The sequence below is a fragment of the Delphinus delphis genome, chromosome 9, assembly GCF_949987515.2.
Source record: "Delphinus delphis chromosome 9, mDelDel1.2, whole genome shotgun sequence".
In the NCBI taxonomy this organism is placed as follows: Eukaryota; Metazoa; Chordata; class Mammalia; order Artiodactyla; family Delphinidae; genus Delphinus; species Delphinus delphis.
Window position 1 is genome coordinate 8,919,964 of NC_082691.1, and position 27,992 is coordinate 8,947,955.

The 27,992-nt window shown below is 53.0% G+C and overlaps 1 protein-coding gene across 4 annotated transcripts in view; it reads left to right on the plus strand.

Annotated features, from left to right (window-relative positions):
- Positions 1–27,992, plus strand: part of TNS3 (tensin 3) — a 224,677-nt gene that overhangs the window by 176,729 nt on the left and 19,956 nt on the right. For all 4 annotated transcript variants that reach the window (XM_060020134.1, XM_060020131.1, XM_060020132.1 and 1 more), the window contains 4 exons: positions 19,825–19,996; positions 21,281–21,879; positions 22,574–22,660; positions 26,678–26,809. In XM_060020134.1, coding sequence (XP_059876117.1) covers positions 19,825–19,996; positions 21,281–21,879; positions 22,574–22,660; positions 26,678–26,809 — 990 coding nt within the window. The remainder of the gene's footprint in view (positions 1–19,824; positions 19,997–21,280; positions 21,880–22,573; positions 22,661–26,677; positions 26,810–27,992) is intronic.

Here is a 27,992-nt window from a genome sequence, read left to right on the forward strand (position 1 = left end):
AACCAACCTTGTGATTAGAGGGTTGGAACTCTCAGTCCCACCCCCCTGACCTCCAGGGAGGGGAGTGGGGCTGGAAGTTGAATCAGTCGCCAGTGGCCAGTGATTTAGTCGATCCTGCCTATATAATGAAGCCTCCAGAAAAACCCAAAAGGACAGGGTTCAGGCAGCTTCCCAGCTGGTGACCATGTGGAGATTTGGGGAGAGTGGGATGCCTGGAGAGAGCATGAAAGCTCCACGCCCTTCCCCATGCCTTGCCCCGTGCATCTCTTCCGTCTGGCTGTTTCTGAGTTATAGCCTCTTAGAATAAACTGTTGATCTAGTGAGTAAAATGTTTCTCTGAGTTCTCTGAGCCACTCTAGCAAATTATTGGAAGCTGAGGAAGGGGTCGTGACCACCTCTGATCTATATAGCCGGTTGGTCTGAAGGGAGGGCAGTCCTGTGGGACGGAGCCCTTAGCCTGTGGGCTCTGACGCTGTCTCCAGGTAGAGTTGAGTTGAATTGTAGGACCCCCGGCTGGTGTCGGAGCGTTGCTTGTTGGTGTGGGGAACCACCCCCAACATTGAATTGGGCGCAGAACATCTTAGAGCCTCAGCAGGAAATGTGTTTCTTGAAAACAAAAATATTAGTAAGAGTTTAAGTAAAGGGGTCATTTAATCTCAATCCTCATGAAGGCAAAAGAGAGAAAATTGTGAAGTTCAAGATATAAATTACTGTCATTCGTAGCTGAAAGGCTAAGGAGTCTTGACGATATTTTCAAAATAAATGGGAAAAAAATATGAAGAAAGGTTTCATTAAAAATTTGTTTCTGCTATATCTCAGCCTCCAACTTAGTTGAGGTAAAATTCACATAACATAAAGTGACCGATTTGAAGTGAAAAATTCACATAACATAAAGTGACCGATTTGAAGTGAACGGTTCATTGCGTGGAGGACCGTCATCTTTATTTAGTTCCAGAACATTGTCTTGCCCTGACGGTTTTACAAGTGGGATTTAGGGAACATTTGGGGACTTTTGGCTTCAATGAGCACCATTAACTGTAACGTTAGTTTACTGAAAGAGAAGGCCTTTATACATTTTGCAGCTTCTAGTTCATATACCCTTGTTCTGGAGAGAAGGACTGGTGTTTTCAGGGCCCTGCCTGGGGCTGTGGGCAGGGACTGAAGGTGGAGGAGGACCTCTGACCCAGGGCTACTCTGAACTGGCAGGAAGGAGGCCCTGGCCTGAGGGGTACAGGGTTTGCTTAGTGCTGTCGCGACCTCTTGGAGTTGGATTCAAAGGGTAGAAATGGGTGATGTTTTGCCAGAGGGAGGAAGAAAAGGGATATCCAGGAAAGTCTTGTTGAGAGAGAGGGGGAGAGAGAGAGAGAGAAAGAGAGAGGTTACTTTGAGGCAATGCTTTATTTTTGTTTTAAAAAAAAAGTTGTCCTTCTTCAAAGCTTGACACATTGTAAAATGTTTCTACCAGACCTCCCCTTTCTTCCTGGACCCAGCTCAGTTTTTCTTTTGAAATTTTACAAACTTAACGAGAGTGTTTATAATAGGAATAAAAGCGTGTACTGAATGTGAACGTGTGTGACATTTATAGATGTCCCTGATGACTTTGAATTTTGCAGAACCTACAAAGCTCATACATTTATATATGTATTTATAACATGTTTATATTTAGGTACATATGTGTGTATAACTACGTATAGGAATATCCACATCTGTATACACATGGGATACACTTTGCCCTCCGATTTGTGCAAAAGGACGCCTGCTGGTGAACGTGACCCCGTGTGACTGACATGGTTAGTAACTATTGCTACTACCCCCATGGCTGCCCCAGATTTAGAAAATGGAAAACAGGAAGGTTGATAGCTTCAAACTATATTTAAAAATAAACATCAGTGTTGGGCTGCTGGAGCTCAGTGTGCAGTGCTGGCCTGTGCCTGTGCAGCGAGCAGTAGTCTGCAGAGATGAGAGCACTCATTCACTCGAGTGGGATGAAGCTCAGAACATACAAGATGTTGGCATTCTGTGCTGACACCTCACCCACCAAACAGGCAGGCTTGGAAGTGTCCCCACGTGAGCCGATGATTTCCCAACCGCGTTGAATGCCGTCTTTTGTTTGCGTGCTCTGAGTTTAAAGGCGTCTTTGTTTCTCTAGATTTTTTATTTTATTTTTTTTATTTTTGGCTGCATTGGGTCTTCGTGTTGGTGCCTGGGCTTCTCAGTGCGGTGGCTTCTCTTGTTGTGGAGCACGGGCTCTAGGCGCACAGGCTTCAGTAGTTGTGGCCTGCGGGCTCAGGAGTTGTGGCTCGCGGGCTCTAGAGCGCAGGCTCGGCAGTTGTGGTGCACGGTCTTATCTGCTCTGTGGCGTGTGGAATCTTCCCGGACCAGGGCTCGAACCCGTGTCCCCTGCATTGGCAGGCGGATTCTTAACCACTGCGCCACTAGGGAAGTCCCTCTAAATTTATTTATCAGCTCGCTTCATCCCCCCTCTGGTGGACTGTTCTCGAATCTCAGCGTGTAAAAGTTATTCTGATGTGCTTCCAATGGGGTTTTTGCTGCTGTCCTGATTCTGAGCCCCGCAGGCCAGTAACCTGGGACCAGGCCCTAGACTTGGTGACAGACACATGTGGGCCCACAGTCGCCATTATACACCTCTCGTACAAGTTGCAGACCTCTTAAGACATTTTTAAACTTAAGCCAAAATAATCATAGCAGTACTGTGCATGGTGTCATCTCTTAGAAATGAAGGTAGATTTCAGCTTACATATATATGAAAATGTACCAAATGTACATCGATTTGTATGTGATAACGTACGTGAGAATGTACCAGAGACTTGTCTTGCAGTATAGTTTTTAAATGCCAAACGCACTTTGTCATTAAAGCGTTTCCAAAGCCTCGTTGTCTATCAAAGTTGTGCTCTGCCCCGGGGTTGGAGACGTGGGTGGGTCTCGGCCCTGGAGTGGGCTGCAGGCCTGCAGACCCAGCCACCGCTCGGGCCCTGTGTGTTTTCACCTTCCCTCTGAATGGGGATAGGACGCCTCTGAGAACTGGGAACGACTTGAAAGAAAAGGCACGTGCAGCCTTGGTCCGTAGCAGTTGAGGTGTTTTCTTACTGGAAGCACTCACCCCATGCCGCTTGCAGTTCTTCCTTTCCTTACAAAGGCGCTCCCCTGCCCCGCGTGGATTCCTAGCATGGTGTGAGGTAAATGAATCTGTGACTCTTGTCACCTCAGGCTGGCAGTCCCGGTGAAAACTCCACATTCTGCTGGATACGCTTGGGAAGATTTTGGATTAGGAGACCTGAGATGGGTGAAGATTTAAATCTGCCATCTGCCTCTCACCCTTGGTTACTGTCTGTGGTCCACCCGGCTCAGTGCCTTTGGAAGCTGGTACCCCCAGATTAGGGTGCCTCCTTGACAGAGAGGGGCACCGGCCAAACCACCGCGATGAGGGAACGAAGCTTTGTGTTTGGTTGAAATCCTGTCACGGGCTGGTATGTTTTTGCATATACGTATTGCAGAGCACTCAGCTGCACCTTGGATGTATATATTCACAGTCATGCTCGGACTGAGGAATTCATTGCTTTTTGAGCTCTTACCACGTGCCGTGCACTTACATAGGTGCCTGTGTAGAGAAAGAGCAAGTTTATGGAAAACACAAAAGCCAGGGGAATATGAGAATTCCATAGTTTGACGAAAAGGAAAACCTTTCCTATGCTCCAGGGCCCGGCAGGCACTTGCTGGGCATCTTGGGGTGAATGTCGTGTGTCCTCAGGTCTCCGTGGGTCACGCACTGGGACAGACGGACCGTGTGATGTTACAGTTAGATTTCCTGGAGGAGTGTGAGGTTGGGCTGCTGTGAAGTCAGTGTATAACTGAGGTCCTGGGGGATGGCTTTTTGGGTTTGTCTTTAATTTCTTCTCTGCAAAAGCAGACCATTGAATTGGACCTTAAGAAGCCCAGAGCAGTGCCTCCCTGGGTGCTGGCGGGCACGTAATGCCTGGGAGAGCAGCAGGAGGGTGTCAGAGTGGCCCTGAGGATCCCTGTCTGATGTACTGGTCATTCGGGGTCTTTCTAAGATCCCTTCTCGTTCTGTTTCACTAGGGCAGAGCCTGTGCTGAAGACGTGCAGGTCCCTGGGAATCTCCTCTCGGTGGTCCCCGCCCTGCCCTCCTGTGTACACGGGAGAAGCCCACAGTTTGTCTGCATGGCCGCCTTTCTCTGAAGGAGCTTCCTCATAAGGCTTCTGAGCTTCCTTTGCTGTGTCACGTACCGAGTCCTAAGGGAGACCCTGCAGATACCCCATTGTTGGGGGAGCAGCGGCCCTGGATTCCGTGTCATTGAGTGCACGCTGGGCGGGACGGAGTGCTGAGAGGTGATAACATGGCCCCCCGTAAGGACGTGTCAGGCCGGCAGGCCCGTCAGGGGCTGGGGGGCTGGAAGACACTGACCAGCTGGTGCCTTTGGACGGCACACGCCCCTCTGGAGACACAAGAGGGGGCCGTCGAGGGGGACCCTGCTGGCCTCCACGTGCCCTTCCAGGTGCTTTAGCCATCACTTTGGCGTCCGTGGCTCACCTCACGCTTCTCTGCCCTCCCTCTCACATCCCAGATGGCTAAGGCTTTCTGAGGCTTCCCCCGGAAGAGGAACTCACGTCGCCTCTCTCTCTGCCCTGCCACCTCGCTCCTCTCACGGCAGCCCAGGCCTCGCCCTCCTGCCCCACAGTTGCTCTCTGCCCCTTCCCTCCCCAGCAGTGTTTCACGGTTCCGCGGTCACCTCCCGTGATGCGGCCATGACCATGCAGTGTGTCGGAGGACCGTCCGGCCCCGCCTGCCACGGTGGAGCGGGTCCCAGGCCGTCCCTGGGACAGCCCGCCAGCCCTCACCCGCCCTGGGATGTGCCTCCCAGTGGGGTGGGCTCCGTAAGGACCCAGCCTGCAGGAAACGGGGACCTGGATTGGGGTTATGTCCCTCTCCCTCTGTAGCTTCCAAACTATTGTCTGTCTGTGTTTCACTCATCAGTACGTCCCGGCATCTAACATAGATAAGGTTCGACATGAAAGTTTGTGCTGTTTTCTCATAAGTGAGTAAATAAGTGAGTGAGTAGGAGAGAGACGCCTTTTACTTAAAGGGAAGCAGGCACACGGCTTCTAGGAGTGTGGAGGACGGCAGCAGGGGCCGATGGCTCGGTGGCCGGCACGACGTGTGCAGGGGAGGGTTGGCATTGCTGACAATGGACAGTCTGTCTGCACTTGATCCGTGATTCCACTAGGGGTGCGTGGGTGACCTTGCAGGTGTGAGCACCCATGGGTACCCAGCTCCCGCTGACCCAGATCCTAGGTGCTAGGTAGGGGCAGCATAGTCTTAGGGGAAGAGTTTTCCGAACGTGACTTTTCATCAGAATTGCTGCCACTTGCAGCACAAGCACGAAATCTTTTTCCCTGCTGCTCCAGCTAAGCATGAGAGAAGGCAAAGGGGTGGACAGATCTCCAGAAGGTTGTGAAGTGTCTGTAGATCCCCACCGGAGTTGTCCTGGTCACAGATGCTGCAGCGCGCAGGCGGCATTCTTCCCCTCCACCCGGCCATGGGCTGCCCCAGACTTATCAGGCCCACAGAGTCCACCGGCATGAAGGGAAGGACCCACCCTGGGGAGCGCTGCTGCGTCACTGTCCTTCCTGGGCCTGGCTGCCAGACGGCTGCCTTCCTCTCTGTTCAGGGAGCGGTGGGCCGTGGGAGAGGCCTGTCCATCCGCTGGCTGGGGCTGCCCTGGGCTGTGGTCAGGCATTTCCTACAGATCCTGTGCAGGAGCCACTGCCCTGCTGGCACATAAACAGGCTGGAGGATGTGCCCTGCTCTGACCTCTGGGGCAGAGTGTCCTTGGGATCTTCTTGGCCTGTAACTTAGAGAGCCAGCCTGCAGGTCCCAGGCATGCCTGTCTCTCCTACTGAGAGGCGTGTACCTGTCAGCTGTCACCGGGTTCATGAGTGTGTCCGAGGGTCGCACCAGGGCGGGGCGGGTGTGACTCCGCACAGTGTGGTTGGAGCGTGTTCTGGAAGCCTGCTTGCAGGCACCTGGTCCCATCGTGGTGTGCTGTAGGCAGTGCCAGTGCCAGCCCGTGAGCAGGAAAGGGGCCTCCCGGGAGGGGTGTGGGGCCTTCTCTTTCAGGGAAGACTTTAGGGTATGTGACATGAGCACCAGGATTTAACAGATGAGTGGGACGGTGCCCAGCCCGAAAGGCAGGAGAGGCAAGGGGCGAGTGCCCACTCCCTGCTGCGCTTGGTGGGTGTAAACCTAGTAATGCACGTATCTACTGCCTGGAGCTTCGGCCGCAAAAGCCACACACGGGACAGAGCCTCTCTACTCTGCTATAGAGATTTGTTACTGTCAGATTTCAGGTCACGAGGGACAGAGCGTGGACTCACCTGAATGAGGGGGATAGTGTCCCAAGTCTTATAAAAATGTGGGATCATTTAAAACGGGCTTTGAAGAGTATATAGGAGTCCACCAGATTGCTGCATGGTGGGGCTGGCCTTTCAGAACATGAGCAGAGAAGCGGGAAGAAAGGGATAGAATGTGTTTAGACCCACCAACAGCCTGTTGGTGGACTAAGCTACCAGCCAGGTGAAACAGACTACGTGGTTAGAAAAGAGACTCTGCAAACTGGGAGTGGTAGGGCATGGGAGCCGCTGCGGCCAGGAGGAAAACCTGCAGGGTTTGACAAGAGGAAGGTCCCCCAGGCCGCCCTGGGCAGGGGATGGAGTGAAGGCCGTGGGGCTGGGGACTGGGGCAGAGGAGAGGCAATGCCCCTGCCCCGGGGGGAAGGGACGGGGCGTGGACCCTGGCTGGCAGGGGTGGAGTGCGGAGCTGACCAGGGACTCCGGCGGTTGCGGAAGCTTCTCTTTTGTGAGCATCGGATCCCGGGGAAGCAGGTCTGCCTTTGGGGGAGATGCCTCTTGAGGCGCAGATCCTGGACAGGAGGCCCGCTTGAGGGGGCGGTTTGGGGGGGCTGGCGACCCCCAGGAGTCTCCAGCCCTGCGCGTGCGCGCAGGCTGCTTGTCCCTTGAGTAGTGCTGGGTCTGGGGCTGAAACTAAGCTGCAGAGGGTTTCAGCTGGGAGTTTGCAAGAGATTAGAGGCAGGGAAAGGGGAAAAGGGGAAAAGAAATGAAAAGGAAGCAAACTGCGCAGCAGAGCGAGGCGGGGCCACTGCCGTTTGGAGGCACTCAATGGGCAGGCTGCCCGCGACAGCCAGCGGCCGCCCAGCAAGCCCGGATTCTTTCCCCGGACGAGCTCTTTCCCTGCCGCCCTCTGAATGGGCCTCCTCAGAGGCGGCCGTTCCGCGTCCCGCCCCAATTCCCCCGGGACGCCGGAACCCAGAGTCGCCCTGCCCCGGTGGGTGGGGGACGCCGCTGGGGACAGCCCTGGGAGCGCCTTCCGCCCGGCCCCTGACCTCCCGGGCCCGTCTATGGACTGACCAGCACCCCAAGGTGCCCAGGTAAGCGCCGCGCTCAGCCCCAGCTCTCCTCCACAGCCTCTGGCCACGTCTCCGGGGGCGATGCTGCTGAAACCTGATCTCTGGGGTTGGGGGGTGGGGAGGGGACGGGGACGGGGGTAGTGGGAGGAGGTGGGATGCAGAGTCCCCGGGCCAGGAAGCAGGGGAGACCGGACTTGGGAGGAGGGTGACCCTTCCAGTGTCTCCTGTCACTTGAGGACAGCCCTCAGGTCCGAAGGCTGTGGGACAAAGCGCCGCAGCCCCAGAGCCTGGAGGGCTCCTCCTTCCAGGAGAAAGCCATGCTTTGTCTTTGCCGAGACTCACTGGGGCAGAGGAAAGCCTGGTGTACAGATGTGCGGCTTTCCGGAGCCGGGGCTGCTTCCCAGCACAGCACATTCTTTTGCTGAAACCGAGAAAGCCTGCCCGCCCGGTTCCAGGGCCGTCCGTCCACCCCCAGAGCCCCTGAGGGATCTTGGGCTGCCCCGAGGGCAGAGGGCCCTGAGGCTGTACCCAGGTGCCCCTGCTTCTTAGGGGAAGCAGTGCTTTTACTAAATGCAGCAAGCCGGCCTCAGGAGCAAAGCTGGGGTTTCAAAATGAGTTTGCCCGTCGTGTTGCCCACTCTCGGAGCAATCAGAGGGAGGGTTTCAGAGTCCATGACTGTGAAACAAGACACACGGTCACTGAAATAACCTGCCCACAGTATTAGCAGAGCTTCCAGACGGTAGAGTGTCTGGGCCCTTCCATGCATCTTACCTCTGAAACGTCCGAGGTGAGCCGGGCCAGCACCATGGGCCCAGCCTCTGAGGGTGGCACGTGCCTGGATCAGGGTGGCCACCCTGGGGCATCTGTGCCCGAGGACCCCGCTGGTGTTCAGCATTCTGCTGACCCTGGGCTGACACAGCGCTGTGTGTGTGTCTTAGCTGGAAGGATGAGGGTGATCAAGAGGGAGACAGAGGAACACTCCTTCTAAGAAAGGGAAGCGCAGGCCAGTGAGCGGTCTGCCTTCTCACTTTTTCCGGCCTGAAAGTCTTGTAAGTTCTCCCTTCTAGGACTGGGAGGTTTCTCCGCAGCTGAGTGGATCATACTGTCTGTTCAAATGTTTCCTGACATTTTAGTGCAGTATATACACGAGAGTAGTTTTCCATGAATTCCGTATGTATATCAATATGTTACAAATTATCTGGTTAGGATGGAAATACTTTTCCAACTCCGAAGGTGTATTTAAGAGAGTTTTGGTCCGTTTCTATCAGGAGAGAGAGATCTTTCTCTTCCTCTGTGGGTGACGGTGGCTGGTGGGGTCCCAGGAGCCGGCTTCTGGGGCACTTCCTACAGACGCTCTTTCTAAGTGGGAGCTGCGGTCCCAGGGCTGCAGACTACTCCCAAAGGCCCCGAGCCTTCTCTGCACGCGGGGAACTCGCACAGCAGGCTCCTCCGAGGTAGCGTTATGCTATACTTGGAGGCAAAAGGCAGTGACTTTAGGACAGGGTTATTCTGTTACATTAAGGCTGCTGACTTTGAGATCTCCCTAATGCGGGGCAAGGGTGTCTTGTGGAAAGAACACAGCTTCCCAGTCATAGAGATGAGTCGACTGCCTTTGAACAAGTTTCTTCATCTCACCTTTCAGCACCTCTCTTTCCACGTCCATAAGATTGGGGTGATAAATTTGCACGTGGAAACCTTTTTCTGAGGATAAATCAGATGATGGCTGCCTATAGCTTAGCACAGCGCCTGGCATGTCGTCGTAGGTACTCAGCGAAAAGCAGCTATTATTCTGATTTCCATTATCGTTCTCTTTGTAAAGAATGTTGATATGCATGATATAAGCGGGATTTTAAAACATCTTTGAGAAATCTGTGATTTACAAGTCGTGGACATTCAGATCTGCACCTGTAGCCACCGCAGCATTGCTCTGAAAGCATGAAGAAAGTAGGACTTGGGTTTGATGATCAACATAAATTCTAGGCAAGCAGTTTACACATTAAGAAGTGTTTACTGACCGTCGTCCTGACTGTCGCCCACGTTGTCTTTTTTCTCTCCTACCCTTCAGTTTCCCTTCCCTATATTTTAAGAAAACAGTAAAATAACATCCAAAGGCGTAAAGCCACTCAGGTGAGTTGGAATCAGGTTGGCTGGTGACGGTGGTTTTGTGTGTGTGGCTGAAAGGTGTTACGTGACATGGAAGCCGGTGTTCAGCCATCAGTGGCGCGTCCAGGGTTGGTTCTGAGTCCCCGGTCCCACTCACTTTGCAGAAGGCCCCTGAGACAGTCTTTATACCAGGCATTCTGTTGTGACTTAAAGGTAACTGAGTCCCAGTTTACAGAGGAGCTGGGTTCCAGAAGACCTCCTTTCACAGACTACACTCCTGTTTCCTCCTTTAGGGCCATCACCCACTTTATCCTGCAGATGGAAGTTTAAGGGCACTGGACGAAGTGGAATTCAGGGAACCAGTTCAGCTTCCAGTTCTGCCACTAAATACCAGGGAACTTGTGGCCTGGAGCAGTGTTCTCTGATATCTGAGACTGCTTAGCCGCAGGGAGGGCACGTGGTAGGATTTTACAAACTCGGAGTGGGAGACAGTGGAATGAGTTGGAAGGACTGGGGTTAGGGTATGATTAGGACACAACTGGGTGGAGGACCCAGGCATCTTGGGACAGCTGGCTTTCCTGGGTGACTGAGTGTACACAGAGAAGCTTCTAGAATGCCATGGGGCTCTTTGACAGCTCTGAGAAGGTGAGAGAGCAGAGTCTCCCCCAGGACAAGATTTGGTCCTGGAAGGTGCGGGTCTCGGGGTCCCTACCTGGTGCGTCTGTTGGTAGGAGTAGACCTGATGTCACCCAGCCATCCCTCTGTCTCAGAGCAGTCGCTTTGAGAAGCTCCCACGGTTTTCCAGTTGTCCTGTAGGTTCTGATGCCTGTTCACGTTCTGGTTCTTGGTGTGATGAGTGGCTTTTAGGTTTTACCCTGGACTTTTTTGATACCGTGCTGTGAGCTCTCGATTCTCTTTCATCCGGTCTTCTCGTTTTAGGCGGTGTTCCTGCCCAGGTGCAGTTCCAGGGCCACGTGGACATTTCGATGTTTAGCTGCACCTTCCCGCTGGCCCTGCTGACACAGGCGAGGAGCAAATGCAGCTCGTCTGCTCGCACAACTGCACTGGGGCCTGAGGCTGGGTGGGGAAGGAGGCTGGCTCACCCTGCGCCCAGCTGACACCTGCCTGGTGCGGAGGTCAAGGGCCACCTCCTCCTGTGCATTGGGGGATGGGGGTCCTGTGGGTGTTCGGTTGGAATAGGACAGGTATTGCCGAAAAGGTTTTCTGCTGTTAGGCTGCTCTTTTCGGATGGGTTGGTTTTGGATCTTTGGCTAGACGAGCAGGCTTTTCCTGGAGCTGCTTTTGTCTGACAGTTCTGGGATCTATGGGAGGCAGTAAGGAAACCAAGGAACTCACCACGGTGTCCTTCCTCACCTCCCCAGGTGCCCAGGTCCTTCTTTCCATCTGTCAGAGTTCCCTGTGCGTGTGGTTGTGTGATGTCCAGGGCTGCAGTGGTAAATTCAAGGACCGGGGGGGGGAGTGGGGCTACTCCATCTTGGCCGGAACCACAAGTCCCCAACATTATTATTTTCGGCATTGCTAATGTGGTAAACGTTTACCGCACAGACACCTACCATGTGCTGGGTGACTGTGGAAACCAAGGTGAAGCAGGCATGCGTCTCACTGCAGGGACTTCACTGGCTGGTTGGAGAAGGGATGCACAGACGCCTGAAACATCCAACGCAAGTTCAGGAGATACATAACAAAGTTAGTGAGGAAGAGGAATTTAGTAGAAGGCCTTCCATAATCAGATCCTTGTGTGGAATGTGAAGCCTTAGCTCGGGACAGAATCCTGTTTCCTAGAGCAGGTGGGGTTGAGGTAGCACATGGGCAGAGTTTTATAATAAAAAGATGAAAACCAAAGAATGCCACCTGTTGCCACCTCACTGCCCAGAGAGGGAAGAAGGGGAGGCTCAGTCCCAAGACCACAGCCCCAGAAATCTCCTGGACAGGAAGTGGGAGTGGCGTCCCACGGTCATCTTGTGGGGAGGCCGTGACCCCTGATGACGAGTTCTCCAGAGCACGCCCCAGCCCCGTGGAAGGGGTACCATCGGTTCACGTTCCTGCGGGGTCAGGGGCAGCACGGACCCGGCTCCACCGGGCCAGGGACACTCAGCCCCTTTGTACCCGTCCCTCAGCGCCGCCTCCTCTGGAAGATGCCCTGTCCCGTGGGAAGACGCCACGCCCACCCTGGGAACGAGAGAGGGTCTCTTACATTGAATCCAAGGCAGGTGGATCTCTGGGGCACTAGAAGGAGGAAACAGTGTGCGCTCCGGGTGTAAGAGAGAGCACACCCTGAGCCTTAGCTTCGTGGGTCTGCCCAGGACATGATGCCCCTGAGGGCTTGTTTCGAGCGCCGAGGAAGCCTGTTAGGTCCCCCCCAGGTAGTAATTAGTAGTAGTGTCTTGGTAATTTATGAAGAAAGCTTGCTTTTTCTGCACACGTTGGGAAAATCCAGTTAAATTACGCAGCAGTGCCACATACTGCAGCGAGCCGCCCGTGTGAACCGAGAGGGCTGGTGCCCACCTAACGAGGGGTTCACGGCGCTGCGTACGTTGTGTAATCGGGGTGATTTAGAAGGACCGGGCGAAGACACCACTGCCTGGGAAGGGACCTGGTTTTAGAACCTGAGCAGTGATAATCTCTGGAAAACAGCAGACTTCTGGCTTCCGAAATTAGGGGAGAAATTGGCCGCCTAGGGCCCCAGTTACTGTGTAGGGTGGGAGGTTAATGGATGCGGGTCCCCCTGGTGCCCTAGGGGTTCTGAGAGGTGAGGATACTATGAGGATGTCTTGGATGCCTTTAAGTCTTCCACAGGAAATAGGACTTTCCACTCACAACAAGACACTCTGTGAGATTACAGGAACGTGGTTTTAAGTCTCCATGGTACGGTCCTGATGAGAGGAAGCTCTCATCCCGATGAAGATGCTTCAGGGCTCCTGTGTCAGCCATCTTCTCCAGGCTGATGACTCTGTCCTTAGAAGATCCAGGACAAAGTTTAGCATGAAGGCCATGTCCCATTTCCAGAGGAAAGCCAGAGCCACTGGGGACTCTGCCTGAAGGAAGAAAGCGGTTTTTCTGAGAACCTAAGACTTCTAACCAACCGGGGGTCAAGGGTACAGCATCTTCACCAAGATCGATCGGGCCTCATCTCGCATGTTCTGTGCCTCCTGCTGACAGTTTATCTGTTCCTGGGTGAGTCTCGTGGCTCCCCGCACTGTCGCCCTCATCAGCCCCTTACTCTGCACATGAATTATACAGGTTCTCCCTCTGCTTGGAACACACTCCCTCTGGTGGTTTTTTTTTTTTCGGCTCAGCCCAAGCAAAGCTTCCCTGTGTCAATGCCTCTTTTCTTCTCTCTGGCGCCATCTCTCCCCATAGCCTGACAGCTGCCGTAATCAGTCTTGTCTACCTGGATTCCCACTGGATTGGAAGTAGCTTTGAGGCAAGGCTCTTGTATCCCTGAGGCTGCTTTCTGGTGCAAGTAACCAGTCCCCACTCAATCTCGGGCAAAGGAACATGAAAGGAGGACATGAAGCTATTCACAGAAGCCAAAAGGTGGGAGCAGCCCAAGTATCCGCCCACAGATGAAGGGCTGAACACGATGCGATTCATCCATGCGATGGAATGTTACTCAGCCTTGAAAAGGAAGGAAGTTCTTACACATGCTGCCACGTGGATGAACCTTTAAGACATAGCCAGACACGGAAGGACAAATACTGTGTGATTCCACTTATATCAAGTACTTAGAGAAGTCAGATTTATAGAGACAGAAAGGAGAAGGGTGGGTGCCAGGACTGGGGGAGGAGGGATGCGGAGTCAGTGTTTCATGGGGACGGAGTTTCAATTTGGCGAGATGACGAGAGTCCTGTAGATGGATGGTGGTGATGGTGGCGCAACATGTGAACCGTACCTAATGCCCCTGAACTGCACACTTACAAATGGTTAAAATGCTAACGTGTGTTATGTCTGTTCCACCTCAGTTTTTTAAAAAACGGAAATGTAAGTGAGGCCAGAACAGAGGGCAGTTCCGGCCTCGAGTTTGGTGTCAGGAGGCCTCACACCCTGACCCCCAGTTTCTCAGCTCTGTGTGCAGGCTCCCTCATCCCTGGGCTCTGGGGGGTCTCAGGTATCCTCAGGAGCTCCAGGCCCAATGCCATTCTTCCTTGAAGTCTAGCAGGAAGGATGGGGTTTGTTTTCCTGAGAGCTCACTGCAAAGCCCATTTTGGAAAGATGTTCGTTCTTTACAGGTTGCTAAGAGCCCTTGTTAGTCATTTGAGAAGCTGGCCTTGCTTAGTGCATCATCAGAGTAGAAACTGCCTGGAAAGACTCAATTGTGAAGAAAAAACTGTTGCCACTGTTGCCACATTAGAATTCCCCGCACAACACCAATGCAATGGGGGCAAATGTGTTTTCTTTCCAGCATGCTTGAGTCAAAGCCTCTGAATAGAAATGAGACATCTTAAAAGAATAAGAAGAAACAAGGTCCTGCTTGTAGTGAGCTATTTTATCTGCATTTTCTGGTTCTTCTGTGTTATTGAGTAAAAGGAAAACTGTGGCATATATTTTTTGAAGGGGGTAATTCCGGTTTGGATGAGAACTTCACAGAAGGATCCCCTGTCAGTTAACAGACAGGGGCCCTGACTGCAGTGCTGGTTGGGGCACTTCTGGGTCTGCTGGAGGCATGAGAACATTGATGCTTCTAGAAGAGAGACAGACAGTTCATCCTTGGGAGAGCACTCCTAGTACTTACTGAAAATGGTGACCTTAACCCGTAGAACACATTCGTATGATGTGATTGTGACAAAGATTTACAAAAGAAAAAATTCAAGATCAAGAAAGTATGTGTTTATCCATATGGGGGCCGTTGATCATTTCTTTCTCTGTTTGTAGAGCATCTCTGGGGCCAGAGATGCAGGACTTTGATTTTTGACAAAAAGCATCTATCGCAGCATTGTTTTTTCAGTCTTCCAGGGTTTTTCTCTATTTAATTGACATTATATCTGGCTGACTGCCCATCTTTCCCTTGCTTTCAAGAAGATTGGTTAAGTGGTCTGTTGTTCATACACAAATAACTAAAAAATTATAAGATAAGAGTTCCCTTTAAAAATTACTACTATTGGACTTCCCTGGTGGCGCAGTGGTTAAGAATCCGCCTGCCAACGAAGGGGACACTGGTTCGAGCCCTGGTCCGGGAAGATCTCACACGCCATGGAGCCACTAAGCCCGTGCGCCACAACTACTGAGCCTGCACTCTGGAGCCCGCGTGCCACAACTACTGAAGCCCGTACACCTAGAGCCTGTGCTCCACAACAAGAGAAGCCACAGCAATGAGAAGCCCAAGCACCACGACGAAGAGTAGCCCCCACTCGCCACCACTAGAGAAAGCCCCCGCACAGCAACGAAGACCCAAGACAGTCAAAAATAAAAATAACTAAATAGCGCTTCCCTGGTGGCACAGTGGTTGAGAGTCTGCCTGCCGATGCAGGGGACACGGGTTCGCGCCCCGGTCCGGGAAGATCCCACATGCCGCGGAGCGGCTGGGCGTGTGAGCCATGGCCACTGAGCCTGCGCGTCCGGAGCCTGTGCTCCACAACGGGAGAGGCCACAACAGTGAGAGGCCCGCGTACCGCAAAAAATAAATAAATAATTTGTTTGAAAAGTGCACGGTATAAAGCCTACAAAATTTAAATATCTAATAAATATTTTTAAAAATCACTACTATTGAACTTCCCACGCAATCTTGCTTTTTAAAATACTTTAAATTTAGAGGTAGACAGCAGAAGAAGGACCGTTTTACCTATGAAATGTTTTATGTAAACCTCGTGGTAACCATAAAGCAAAAATCAAGAGCTGAGACATGACACATATAAAAGGGGGGACTGAGCAAATCACCATAGGTGGAAACCATCGATTTACAAAAGGAGACAAAACCAGAAGGAAAAAGAAACAATGGAGAGATAAATTTAGCGCTAAAGAGACTCAAGAAATCATCTGCTCTGACCCTAATTGATGGGATTCTGTGAATGAAGAATCTAAGGTCCCAGAGGTTGAGAGTGTGTTCAGTGGTCCATGACTTGTGGTGGAACCCAGATTAGAACTTGGGAATCTGTGTGCTCCTTCCCCAGCAGCCCCAGTTTCACACCTAGCACTAGAGTGAGAGAGAAAAAAAGGTTTGGTAGTGTTCCATTTTGCAGAACTCTCTCAAATGGTGGAGAAGGGAACTTCCTGGTTAACTACATCATCCCAGGAGAGAAGGTCGGAGGGATGGTGATAGATATAGATATGAAAGATAGGTAGATAGCTATAGATAAAGGATAGATGAAAGGTGAACAGATAGATAAAAAGATAGATGGATGATAGATAGATAGATAGATGCGTACACATGTACCATTTGGTCTATCAGAATGCCACCAGCCTTCCAGGATTCCATCAATAGATTTTCTCATTCACTTCTAAAGGTTTATTTGTGAACATGCCAGCCAAAGGTTGAGACGGTTTAGATAGTTAAATAACAAAACTCAAGTGTCATCACCTGGATAGGCAAGAATAACCTTGACCTCAGCTAAATATATTTTCTTTTTCATTAAAGGTCATATAAAAATGTATTGGCAATTTGTAACTATTAAGAGTAAGTAATATATGAGTGAATAATTTTTATACGTTTTAAAGATTTTTTTATGTACCTAGGAGACAGGAAAATGTTGATTTTTTTTTTTTTTTTTTTTTTAAATGTCACATGCCCTGACTTTTGTTAGCAAGTAGTGGTTCCTACATCCAAGACAAGAGGCATGCGGGATGAACCTTGATGTGCGGGCGCCTCCTTTACTTTTTCTGCCCGCCCATTCCCTTCCCGTGAAGGCCTCAGCACCGGGGTCTGGATGACAGTGAGCTGAGAGCAGCGAGGGTTCCCTTTCTTCTTGTTAACTTATACTATGTGATGTAAATAGTGGTGACCAGAGAGCAAATGTCACCCAGCTTCCCACAGAACCTCCTGTAGCGGCCCAAATGGAGCCTAAAAATAGGCCTTTTGGAAAAGAGCCTGTGACCCTCTCTCACCCTGTTCTGGGTAAAGGAAGTGCAGGAAGGGGAAGCAGAGGGGAGATGGTGGGCTGGACATCCCGGGAGCCCAGAGGGAGGCCCCTCCTCCCAGCCCTCAGCCCAGGACGCACCATCTGCACAGAGAAAACCAGGAAGTGAGGCGGTCGATGGATTTCCAACCACTGAAGGTATTATGCGGCCTCCTCTGGGCGTCAGCAGAAAAGGGAAAATGTGAGAATGTGGTGAGAGGAGGAACAGACTTGCCACTTTGCCGGGACGATGCCAGGGACCCAAAAGAGCCCGGATCGGGTTGGGCACCAGAGCTCTGACGTGCACGGGGTGTACAGCAGGGTCCGTGTGGTCCCCAGTCCCCCGACTCTGTGGACACGCCCTAATGGGGGCTGTGACCCCAGAAGTCTGACTACCCTGGAGCCCCTCATGTGGTTGGTTTAGGACAGACAGACGTGCTCTCTGTGGCATCTGGAGCAAAGGAAAGCCTGCCAGCCGCAGGCGGGAGGAGGGCAGCCGGGACCAACGCCTACACGCTTGTCGCCTGCAGGACCTCCCTCGTGTCGGAACTCTCCTCTGCTCCCGTGGCCGTCACCGCACCCCTGAGCCTCCTTCTGGGTCCAGAGCTGAGAAGATGGAGCCCCGATCCCCACCTCCACCCGGCAACGGGGCTCCCGTACAGTCGTCCTTCTGGAAATTTCACCTATCGTTCAACCGTGAACAGCAAATGTGCAAGTTGAACAAAAACCAACCAGGTGGGGCTTCCCTGGTGGCGCAGTGGTTGAGAATCTGCCTGCCAACGCAGGGGACACGGGTTCGTACCCCAGTCCAGGAAGATCCCACGTGCCGCGGAGCAACTGGGCTGTGAGCCACAACTACTGAGCCTGCGCGTCTGGAGCCTGTGCTCCACAACAAGAGAGGCCGCGACAGTGAGAGGCCTGTGTACCGCGATGAAGAGTGGCCCCCGCTCGCCGCAACTAGAGAAAGCCCTCGCACAGAAACGAAGACCCAACACAGCCAAAAATAAATAAATTAATTAAAAAAAAACAAAAGAAAACCCCCAACCAGGACACGTTCTGTCTGCTCTCGGGCGTGTGCGCTTCGAGAAATGAGGGGAATCCACGCAGAAGGGTCTGCAGGCTCGACTCGCGCAGCTGGTGCCTCTGCCTGGGCTTGGAGTCCGATTTCAAGGTCGTTCTCCAGCCACGTGGGTCTCCCGTTCTTATGTCTCTGGATTCCCAGCAGGGCCGGTGGCCAGCGCCCCATCACTTGGAGAGTGAAGGGTGTACCCTTACCTCCCACGAGGTTCCCACTCCCCGTGCTGTTAGCATCTCTGAGCACGTGGAGGAGCCAGGAAGCCGGGGCCTCCACTCTGAGGTGCTTGGCCGCCCCCTTAGGGGTTAAATCCTGTTGCCCGGGCAGGGGGCAGAGGCCGATCTGACCAGAGGGAACAGAACCCAGCCACGTGCCCCGGAGTTGGCTCTAACTGAGTTAGGAACAAAGCCACTTTCATGGGAAGCACTGTACTGGTTGTTTTCTGGAACAGGCAGCATGATAACAGCACAAAGCAGGATCTTATTTCCCCTCGGCTTCTCCTCTTTTGCTGGGGCTCTTGGGCGCCGTGGGAGTGTGGTGCGGGATTCCTGAGGTGGCCGCGGCCCTGGGACTGGGCCAGCGTACGGCTCCCGTCACTGCACGGGGAGCACGGAGAGCAGCCTCAGGACTGGAGGAACTGATCCTGCGAGGCGCTGCTGTGTGCATGCCCGTGCCACGTGCTCTCCGGCGCGCCGTGACACGCTCAAACAGCCCGAAGGCGGGTGCGCTGGACTTGATGGGGAAACTGTTTTTCTGATCCCATGGTTCTGTGCTGCTCCTTGACGTGGGGTCGTAGGGGCTGCTTGGCGTCTCTATCCTCCTCCCACTTTTCGGGCCAGCCTCCTGAACCATATTTCCACGCTTGGCCCTGCCCTGTACTTTTCCGTCGGTGCTTTTGTTAACTCATTCATTAATTCATAGCATGACTGACCTGAAGCTCCCACCAGCTGCAAGCTCAGTGGAGGGGCCAGCAGTGAACATTGGGGGCTTCTCCTGCCCTGTGAGCATGGAGCCTGTTTCTGAAACATGTTCAGTTTAGTTATTTTGAAGTCTGTATCTTTTAACTCCAATGTTTGTATTAGCTGTGGGTGTTTTTCCTTTTCATTTTTTTGTTTTCATTTTCATGTTTTTGTTTTGTTACCTGGCATGCCTGATCAGTTTTTTTAAATTAAATATTTGATATTATCTCCATAAAATTGTAGGTAGATTGATAGATGCATAGATGTCAGATAGATAGATGGGTGGATAGGTGACAGATGGTTGGATAAATGGATGGGTAAACGGATGGATAAATGGGTGGATGGATGGATCGATCGATGATAGATGGAACTGAGTGATGTGAATTTTTTCAACTTTATTATTTTCTGATCAGTCCTCCCTTGTTTTAAGACAGAAAGCAAAATAACCTGTATTTCTCACAATATTATTTTATTGACCATGGTAGATTTGTCCAGTTCTCAAAGCTTAGTTTTTTAAAAAAAGGCAAAATATTAAAAAAAAAATACCCAGAAATAGTGGAGATGCTAGGCTGCGAGCGGGACGGACATCTGGTCAGCGGATCGTGTGAAGTTCCCTGTGGTGTGTGGGTGTCAGACAGGCAGGCTTTCCTGGTGCTCAGCTTCTCCTCCTCCTGTGACAGGGGTCAGGCCAAGTGGTCTCTGCACCTCTTGGGGGTGAAGACACCGCAGGCAGGACCGTGCTGGCGGAGGGAAGCGTTAGCCGAAAGCATGTGACCCAACCTGGGGCACAAAGTGCTGCTGGGCGGGCACTTTATGGAAAGCGGGTCTTTTCTGTGGTTTGCACAGAGGCCTTGCCCTTTCTAGGGTGGGAAATGGCTTACCTCATCAGCACGGTAAGTATATCAGGGCAAACTGTTCCTCGGGTGAGACACTGGGCTCCTTCCCGTCTCACTGTAAACGCACATCGTCAGTGGGTGGTGGTTATCAGTACGTGTTGAAAGCCGCGCGCAGGGACTGGTCAGGTGTGTCTCCTTTTGGAAATGTGCCAGACACGAGGACGCTGCACTTGGCGGAGCCGGGGCACCTCCTCCTGCTGCAGAAAGCTTCGGAAGTGGCACTGCTTCTTACAGCCTGCTCGTGTTTCCTTGATCCAGAACCACGAGGCTGCCCTGAGGTTCTCGGTCACTCTGTGGGGATGTCAGAGAGCCCCGTTGGACCCAAACCTGCGACGCTCCGGGCCGACATGCCCACGGCGCCCTCCTTCCAGCGGGCGTTCACGTCCTCCTGCACGATTTCTGGCCGCAGCCCCAGCCAGCGGAGGGGGAGGTAAGGTGGTCTTTGAACCAAACACAGGCTGCTCTTACAGACCCCAAACCCAAGCACCACGGAGGGAAGGCGGGGGCTTGTCCTCCACATGACACCGGGCTGCCTTGTGGATTGACCACCATCACTTTTCAAAAATGCAGTCAAAATAAAAACTCCTGAGTCCACCCTCACTGTTAGCAGGCGGAGTGCTCAAGGAACACACTGCACTTAGAGTCTGGGCGCAGTGGCCAGCTCAGGACCGAGCATCTGTGAAAACGTTATCTGAGCTGAGGCTGGAAAGGGGGTGCAGTGGCCAGGCTGGGAAGGGGCCTGCCCGGGGCTGCAGATTGGGGTGGACAGGGCAGGCAGGACGTGCTGCTCTCGGAGACATGGAATTTGTGCAGGTGTTCGGGAAAGCATGGGGGGTGCAGGAACACCCCGCAGTGGGATTGGAGGACAGAAAGGATGGGCCACGGACAGCCAGAGAGAAATGTCGTATTTCTCCTTCACAAAGGACTGCCGCTGAGCAAATTCAGATGCTCAGGGTAGGAATCATTTCTTAGTATTTTACTTGTGGGCACATTGCCCTACAGTTATTTACCACCCTAATTCCACCTCCTTTCTCTTTACAAAAAAGGGGGACATTGCGTATCGGGACTCGACATCACACGCAGAGCAAATACATGTTTGCTAGTGTGTTAGCTGTCTTCCTATATTTCGAAATATAGAGTAATTTCCAATATTCTTAATATTGGAATTTCCCATTTTCGATATGGCAATCTCCCATGTATCCTTTATCAGCTGGTTGTCCTGCAAGCACTTACGATAACTGACTGTGTCAGGCACCGGTGTTGGGCATCGGGAAGAAAAAAAGAGAACGGGGGGAGGGAGGTTTAAGCAGATCCCATGGTTGGTGCATGCGTGGTGGGACCAGAGGGAGGACACAGCTAACCCCTGTGCGCACGGGCTTCAAAGTCAGGACACAGTTGAGCTACGTCTTGAACTGAAGAGAAGAGGGGACTTTGCCAGGTGAACAGCGAGGAAGGAAGAGGCACACAGGCTGGGGAGGCAGGGTCGGACCCCACCCCCCACCCCTTCCCTGAGGCTGTAGACCGAGCATCTGGGGTCAACAGTCAGGGGGGAGGCTGGAAGGGCAGGGCCTGAGTTCAGATACTCGGAGTCTCGCGCTCCTGCCGGGGGAGCCTCGGCACCCAGCCTCCCCGCCCCCCGCCATGTGGGAACCGTTGCTAATTTCCAGGCATCTCCCTGGACGTGTCGTCCCCTGACGGTTTGTCTTTTGAACAGCCCTTCCTCGGCCGAGCACCAGTGGGTGGACACCAGCCCCAGGTCCACGCTGACCCTGCTGGGGAGCAGCCGGCCCGGCAAGGACGGCCCTGGGCGGCCCCACTTCCCGCCAGCCGAGCTCCAGACGTCCTTCCACGGCCACGAGCTGTCCCTGGCGGAGCCGCCGGAAGCTCTCGGCCCCCCAGGCAGCCAGGCCTTCCTGAGCTTCGGCACTGCCCCTGAAGGAGGTGGGCTCCCCCCCGGCGAGGACCCGGGGGCCTTGCTGGCCAATTCCCACGGAGCGTCCCAGGCCCCCAGCGCCCCGCGGACAGCAGCTGAGGCTGCCGACAACGGCTTCCTGTCCCACAGCTTTCTCACGGTGGCACCTGGACAGAGCAGCCACCACAGCCCCGGCCTGCAGGGCCCGGGGCTGACCCTGCCCGGGCAGCCGCCCCTTCCCGAGAAGAAGCGGGCCTCGGAGGGGGACCGTTCTTTCGGCTCGGTGTCTCCATCCTCAAGCGGCTTCTCCAGCCCCCACAGCGGCAGCACCATGAGCATCCCTTTCCCAAACATCCTCCCGGACTTTCCCAAGGCTGCGGAGGGAGCTGCACCTTCCCCAGGTAGGCGCGTCTCCACAGGTAGGGGGCCCACCCCTGTGCTCACAGGTGCACTTGGGCAGGGACGGACCCTGGGGTTACAGCTGGGCCTGCCCAGTGAGCACCAGTGCTAGGGCTGGGCTGAGCGGCTTGAGAGAAGAATCCAGAGCCTTCAAGGGGTCTTTTCCATCTCACTAGCCCGAAGCACAACACCACCTCGCAATTCATCCGGCTTGTGCGTTCGTTCACGTTAGATTCATTCCAACAGCAGAAAATGCAGACATCTGTGGTGGTTCTGTTTTTTTCCCCTTTGACTTGGAATCAGGGTTCTGTGACAGTAACTGTAAAACAAAACATGAAACAAATACCGTTGAAATTTAATTATGAAATGTTTCAAATGTAAAAGGTATAATAAGACACTGACAGGAGTAAAGCAACACCAGCTCTGCTCTGTGCGCTTCCTGTCTTTCTAACTACGCGTTGTTGAAATGCGTTGCAGAGGCCTGATAGCAGTGTCCTGCTGTCTTTGTGTTTTCTGTTATGAAACAGCCACTCCCTGCTCCGAGTCAGGCTTCTCCCCTGTAGTTAAAGAGAGCGCTCTCCCCAGAGCACCCCGTCCTCGCCCAGGGTGGGACTTTGAATTTCTAGGTCCCTTTGAGGTGAGAGTTGCAATGAAAAATGCCCTTCACAGTTATTGTTTTTGAATTCTGTTTTGCAGATAATCCAGGTGATAAGCACGTGTCCGTGAACTTTGTCCAAGATACATCCAAGTTCTGGTACAAGGCAGATATCTCCAGAGAGCAAGGTGCGTGGGCGGGACAAGGGCTCTGCATCCGGGAAGCAGGACCGCGGGGGTGGGAGCGTCAGGGTGGGACGGATGAGCTGGAGGAAGTCACTTCGTGACTCGCCTTGAGGGAAAGGCTACAACCTTTACGTTTTTCTTGAAAAAGCTCAGTCCTAATGAGGGAGCCGGCCGGGATGGGCACCGGCCACGATCGTTCTAGTGTGTGGGGTGTAATTTCTGGTGGCTTCCACCAGACAAGGTTTGGCCAGCGTTGCCAATGATGACGTGATGAGAAGACATCATGGGCCCCAGCCGGTGGGGGAAGGAGAGGTGTCTTTCTAACACCGTTCATGGGCACACCTGCCTGTGTCACGCTGGAAAGACAAGCTGCTGGCGGACTCAGTCCAGCATGTCACACGCATCACAGCAGCTCTGGGTGCGCGGTACAGTCGGAAGACAGCTGGCAAAAATGAGAAATGGTTAATATCTTTGAGCAGCGAAGTCGCGTGTCACTTTTTACTAGAACACGAATAGAAGAGGTGTCCCAGAGGGACGCTGGCATGCCGTCGGTGGTGGTCCCTCTGGGGCAGCCCTTCAGGCGAACAGCACTCACTCCGGCAGAATTCGTGGGATCCCTGCGACGTGCTGGTCCCGCTCACGGGAGCCACCGTCCTCCCTGGGGGTGACGACACGGCCGCCTGTGGGTGGGCTCATCACTCCCGGACGTCCCTCCGAGAGAGGATGCCGTGGAGCTGGCTGGGGCTGGCAGATGCTGGCCAGGATACCCAGAAAGGAGATACCCCAGGGGCTGCTCTCAGCCAGTGGGGAAGAAATCGCAACTGCTCTCCGGGGGAGTGTTTCTCAAAAGTGCCTGGATGTGAACAGTTAAATGGCTGGAAAACAGCACTGTCCAACGTTGTCACTGAAATTCTTCTACTCAATTAGGCAGATAATAAAAATGGTAAGAATGTGCCTTTCTTCCCATGAGCTCAATGGACCTATTGTCATTTCCTATGAGGGGAGCTCGCTTGGCCTGGAGAGGTTTCTGAGTCCCTGAATTGGCCTTTGTGCCGTGCACTCCCCACGTTCCAGGCTCTGTTGCGGCCAGATGCTCCTCCTCGTCCCCTCCCTGCTCTGGTCACAAGAACCCCCAGGACTGTGGCCCTTAGCTCCAGCTGTCTCATCCAGCCCGACAGACCCTGAGAAGTGCTTGTTGGGGACCCTGCCCTAGAGTATTCTGAGCAGACCCTGCTACTCTGGCGGCTCAGCCTTTCAGACCAGGGTGAAGGCTGGGCTGGGCTGCCCCCTTCTCTGACAGAACAGCCAGGCTCCGGCTCCAGAAGAGGCAGGCTTGGTTGGAGAGCACTAGGCGGGTCGTCCTGCGCAATGGCGATGGGAAAGCCTTCCGCGTGGGGTTTGGGGGAGATGATCTGGGTGGAGGGGACCTCCCTTGGTGGTACCTGCTGGGCGGTAGCAATTACTGTTGTCATTTGCCTAATCTTAGCCACACATTTAAAAATAGTTCTTTGGGGGGCTTCCCTGGTGACGCAGTGGTTGAGGGTCCGCCTGCCGATGCAGGGGACATGGGTTCGTGCCCCGGTCCGGGAAGATCCCACATGCCGCGGAGCGGCTGGGCCCGTGAGCCATGGCCACTGAACCTGCGCGTCCGGAGCCTGTGCTCCGCAACGGGAGAGGCCACAGCAGTGAGAGACCCGCGTACCGCAAAAAATATATACATATTTCTTTGGGGTGGATTCCATCTCAAAATAGTTAATATGTGCATTGGGCATTGATTTTTCCAGTTGAACTCCAAAAGCATAACTTCCTCTATTTTCTAGATATTTTGTATAGACAACACCTACACAGATGAATGTTCTGTTGGGTGTGTCAACTTCTCCAGATGGAAGAAAGCCATCCCTGGGTTTTGTTGTAACTGCTGGGATGTGCCTTTTTCTGGAAAAACTGTACTGAAATTTCAGGGAGATTCAGGAGGGGAAAAAAAAAGCCCTATAGCCTGTTCAGGGGCACAATTGTTCACATATTACTATGGCAAGATTAGGACCTTGGGACTTTTTTAAGGTGAACATGAAAACCGTAGGAGGAAAGTAAAGTAGAAATTAAGTATGGTTGTTCCAGCCGTGCTCTCAGGCCTCTGCCCTCGAATCCTTGAAAACACCAGCTGCAGGGAGAGAGGCGATGACGATCCCGTGGGTGTGCACGAGCTCCTTCTCACACCCTCAATGCGGGCTCATTTCTGTTCCAGAAACAATGAGCCCAGCATCGCCCTCAGGTTCCCTCTGCGGGCGCGTGAGACGCCGGCTCCCTTGTGCCCAGCTGGCCTGGCTTCAGGGATGGGGTCTGGGAGGGGAGGACGGGCTGGAGCAGAGCTGGCCTTCTCTCTGCTGCCCAGAAGTCGGCCTCCCATGAGGCTGGGGCGCTTATTTCCACCACAGTGAAGTAAAATCATGACTTACAAAGAAGAAGCTCTGGTGAGGTTATCACAATTGAAAACTATAACTTCTGTAAGTGGTCTTTCCCCTACTTTAAAAACATAATAGGTCTTCAGCACCCATATTTAGAAAACATGCTATGAGATAAAACCAGCTGCGAAGGCCTGGGGTGCCCCGTGGGGTCCACCCACCCTCCCCTCCCGGGCCTTGAGTTGCTGGAGCAGCAGGTGGGCTTTCACTCCACTGTGTCAGGCTTGCACCCCCCAGGGTCCTACCAAACCCGCTCCCCTTGGAGAGCGCTGTGCTTTCCTGTCCCTCGTGCCCTATGTGTGTCAGTGTACAGGCTCCTGCCTTACGGCCTTGTCCTGCTGCAGGGGCAGGGGCATTGCCATGGAAGAGTGTGTACAAGCAACCAATTGTTTCATCCTGCAGCCGAGCAAATGCCATGCCGGGGGCTTGGGGCTGGAGTCGGGATGCACAGGGGCCTGGGACAGAGGGCTTCCTGGGGTTATTTCCTGAGGCGTGACGGGGCTTCCTGCCACTCCTGAGTGTATGTCCGGGCCCCCCATCTGCTCCAGACAGGGCCTCGGGCTCTCCAGAAAGGCGGCATTTCCACGGCTGTAATTTTCTAGTGCCTTATATTTTAAATCCCTAGTTTTCTTTTTGTAAAATGTAAAGTTTATAAGAGACATTCTGAGAGATGTTCTGGTTACTAGAGAAAACTCTCGCCGGTGTCTGGGCTGCGTCACCTTGAGGTTACTGTCACCCTAACCCATCCATCCATCCCGATTTCTTCCCGTATCCTGAGCATGGGACCTGGGGGAGCCAGACTTTGAGCTTGAAGGGGAGGGATGTTCTTCATAGGTGACAGTGTGACATGCCTCCCAGCCTCACCAGGGGCAGGTGGAAGGTGCAGTGCCAGGTGCAGCTCGTGGCCCTGACTGGCTGGTGACGGCCGCATCGAATACGGGTTCACAGCCTCGTCCAGGCTGGAAGCAATTGGCCATAACTGCCACACCTGCCTCAGAGCCACGGGACGGAGGGCCATCTACGATCCCCCTGGGGCAAATCTTGGAATTCGTATTAGATATTCAGTAACTTTTGGGGTACACTCTCACAGTCTTCAGAACGTGGGATTGGAAACTTCTTACCTTCTTTGGAAAGTTGAAAGCGCACTTTCTAAAATCTCTAAGAAAAATGCCACGTGGGGAGACGTAGGGCAGGGCCACGGCGGGGAATGCGTGGCGGCCCCGCCTGACTTCCTGCCGGGTCACACTGTGTGTACCGGGACCTGGTCTGGGCACTTGAGCCAGTGAGGCTCGGTTTCCTGGGCTGTCAGGTGTGTGTGTGGGGGGGGTCCTCATTTGGCCTTCACAGGTGCTGCGGGGTTAACAGGAGTCGTGTGTGAAGGCAGCACTTTTGTGATCTAAAGGGACGTGCCACCCTGTGCCCCTGTGTCCTTTACAGTCAGGCCCCCAGGAAACCTCGGGTCATCACAGAGGCTTCCCTCACCCTTGTCACGGCCCTGAGTGGAGACAGGCCGTGGCCTCCCCCGGCACACATCAAGTCTCTCTGTTTCCCTCTGCAGCCATCGCTATGCTGAAGGACAAGGAACCCGGGTCATTTATCGTCAGGGACAGCCACTCCTTCCGAGGCGCCTATGGCCTGGCCATGAAGGTGGCCACGCCCCCGCCCTCCGTCTTGCAGCTGAACAAGAAAGGTGGGTCCCGCCGGCTCTTCTCAGCGGCACCTCGCCTGTCAGTTACCTTTGTGCCCGTGAGGTGGTGGGTGACCCGGAACAACACTCATAGGTTTTCTTCTTCTTATTTATTTTTTCTGGTGTATTTTGGTAAGTACTGTCTTGGCTCAAGAAGGAAGGTTAATTATTTGTAATTTTTTTTTTATTGCTTTGATGGGTGATCAGATGTGAGAACAATGGAGCAAATCCTCTGATAAGGCACCTTTGCTCCCATTTTCAGCCCTGTATGCCTCAGTTCCCTCCTGCTTCCTGTGGGTAGACATCTCTAATAAATTCTTCTCACTATCTGTCCAATGCACACACACATGCATTTTTCCTTTAAGCTTACATAGAATGTGGCATACTATATACACGGTTCTTGTTCCTACACCCAGTGGAGTATTTTGATGGATTGAAGGTGAGGCCAGTGCAAGCCTGGAGTCATGAGATTATCCTTCCTTAGGGGAAAGGACAAAGCTTTCTTCCTCTCTGGTCCAACACTGCACAAGGGGCAAATACTAGCCGAATAACGTGTAATACAGGCAAGGCTTCTTCTTACCTTTTTAATGCTTTTTGTCATGAACATAACCATGTATAGAAGAGTTTGCGAGGCCTGCATGCACAGGTAAGCATTACTATGAAGCAGACATGCATGTACCCAAACATAGGCCACAACCTTGTGGGGAAGCCCCTACATGCCCTTTCCTGTGTGTTGTAATCCATCGCCACCATGACTTTTTGGTTTCCAAGGATCCTGGATTTGACTAGGTGAGGCCCTTCCAGCGGCCCCTTGTCCTTCTGACATACCCCCCATTAGTCCCTGAGCACGCCAGCTTTCTGAAACAGCAGACGTGTTTTAGGCTTACTTTGTACTTTCCCTGCCCCAGCCATTTCTCTAAAGATCCTTGGTTCTTTTTATTGGGGAACGGTATCTAGAAACCAAGATCTAATCGCTAGGTTTGCTCTTTGCTATCCGAGTACCACTCCTTCTCTCTAGGACCTGAGCTAGGGAATGTATCCTTTTAAAAAATTCCTGAGCTCACGTTGATACCACCCGTTCACATACAGTATCACCAGGTCCTTTCTCACCTCTCCTTCAGGGATGAGCTCGGTTCCCAACAAATCAATACACTTCTTCCCTTTCTCTGTCCCCTAATATGCGGTT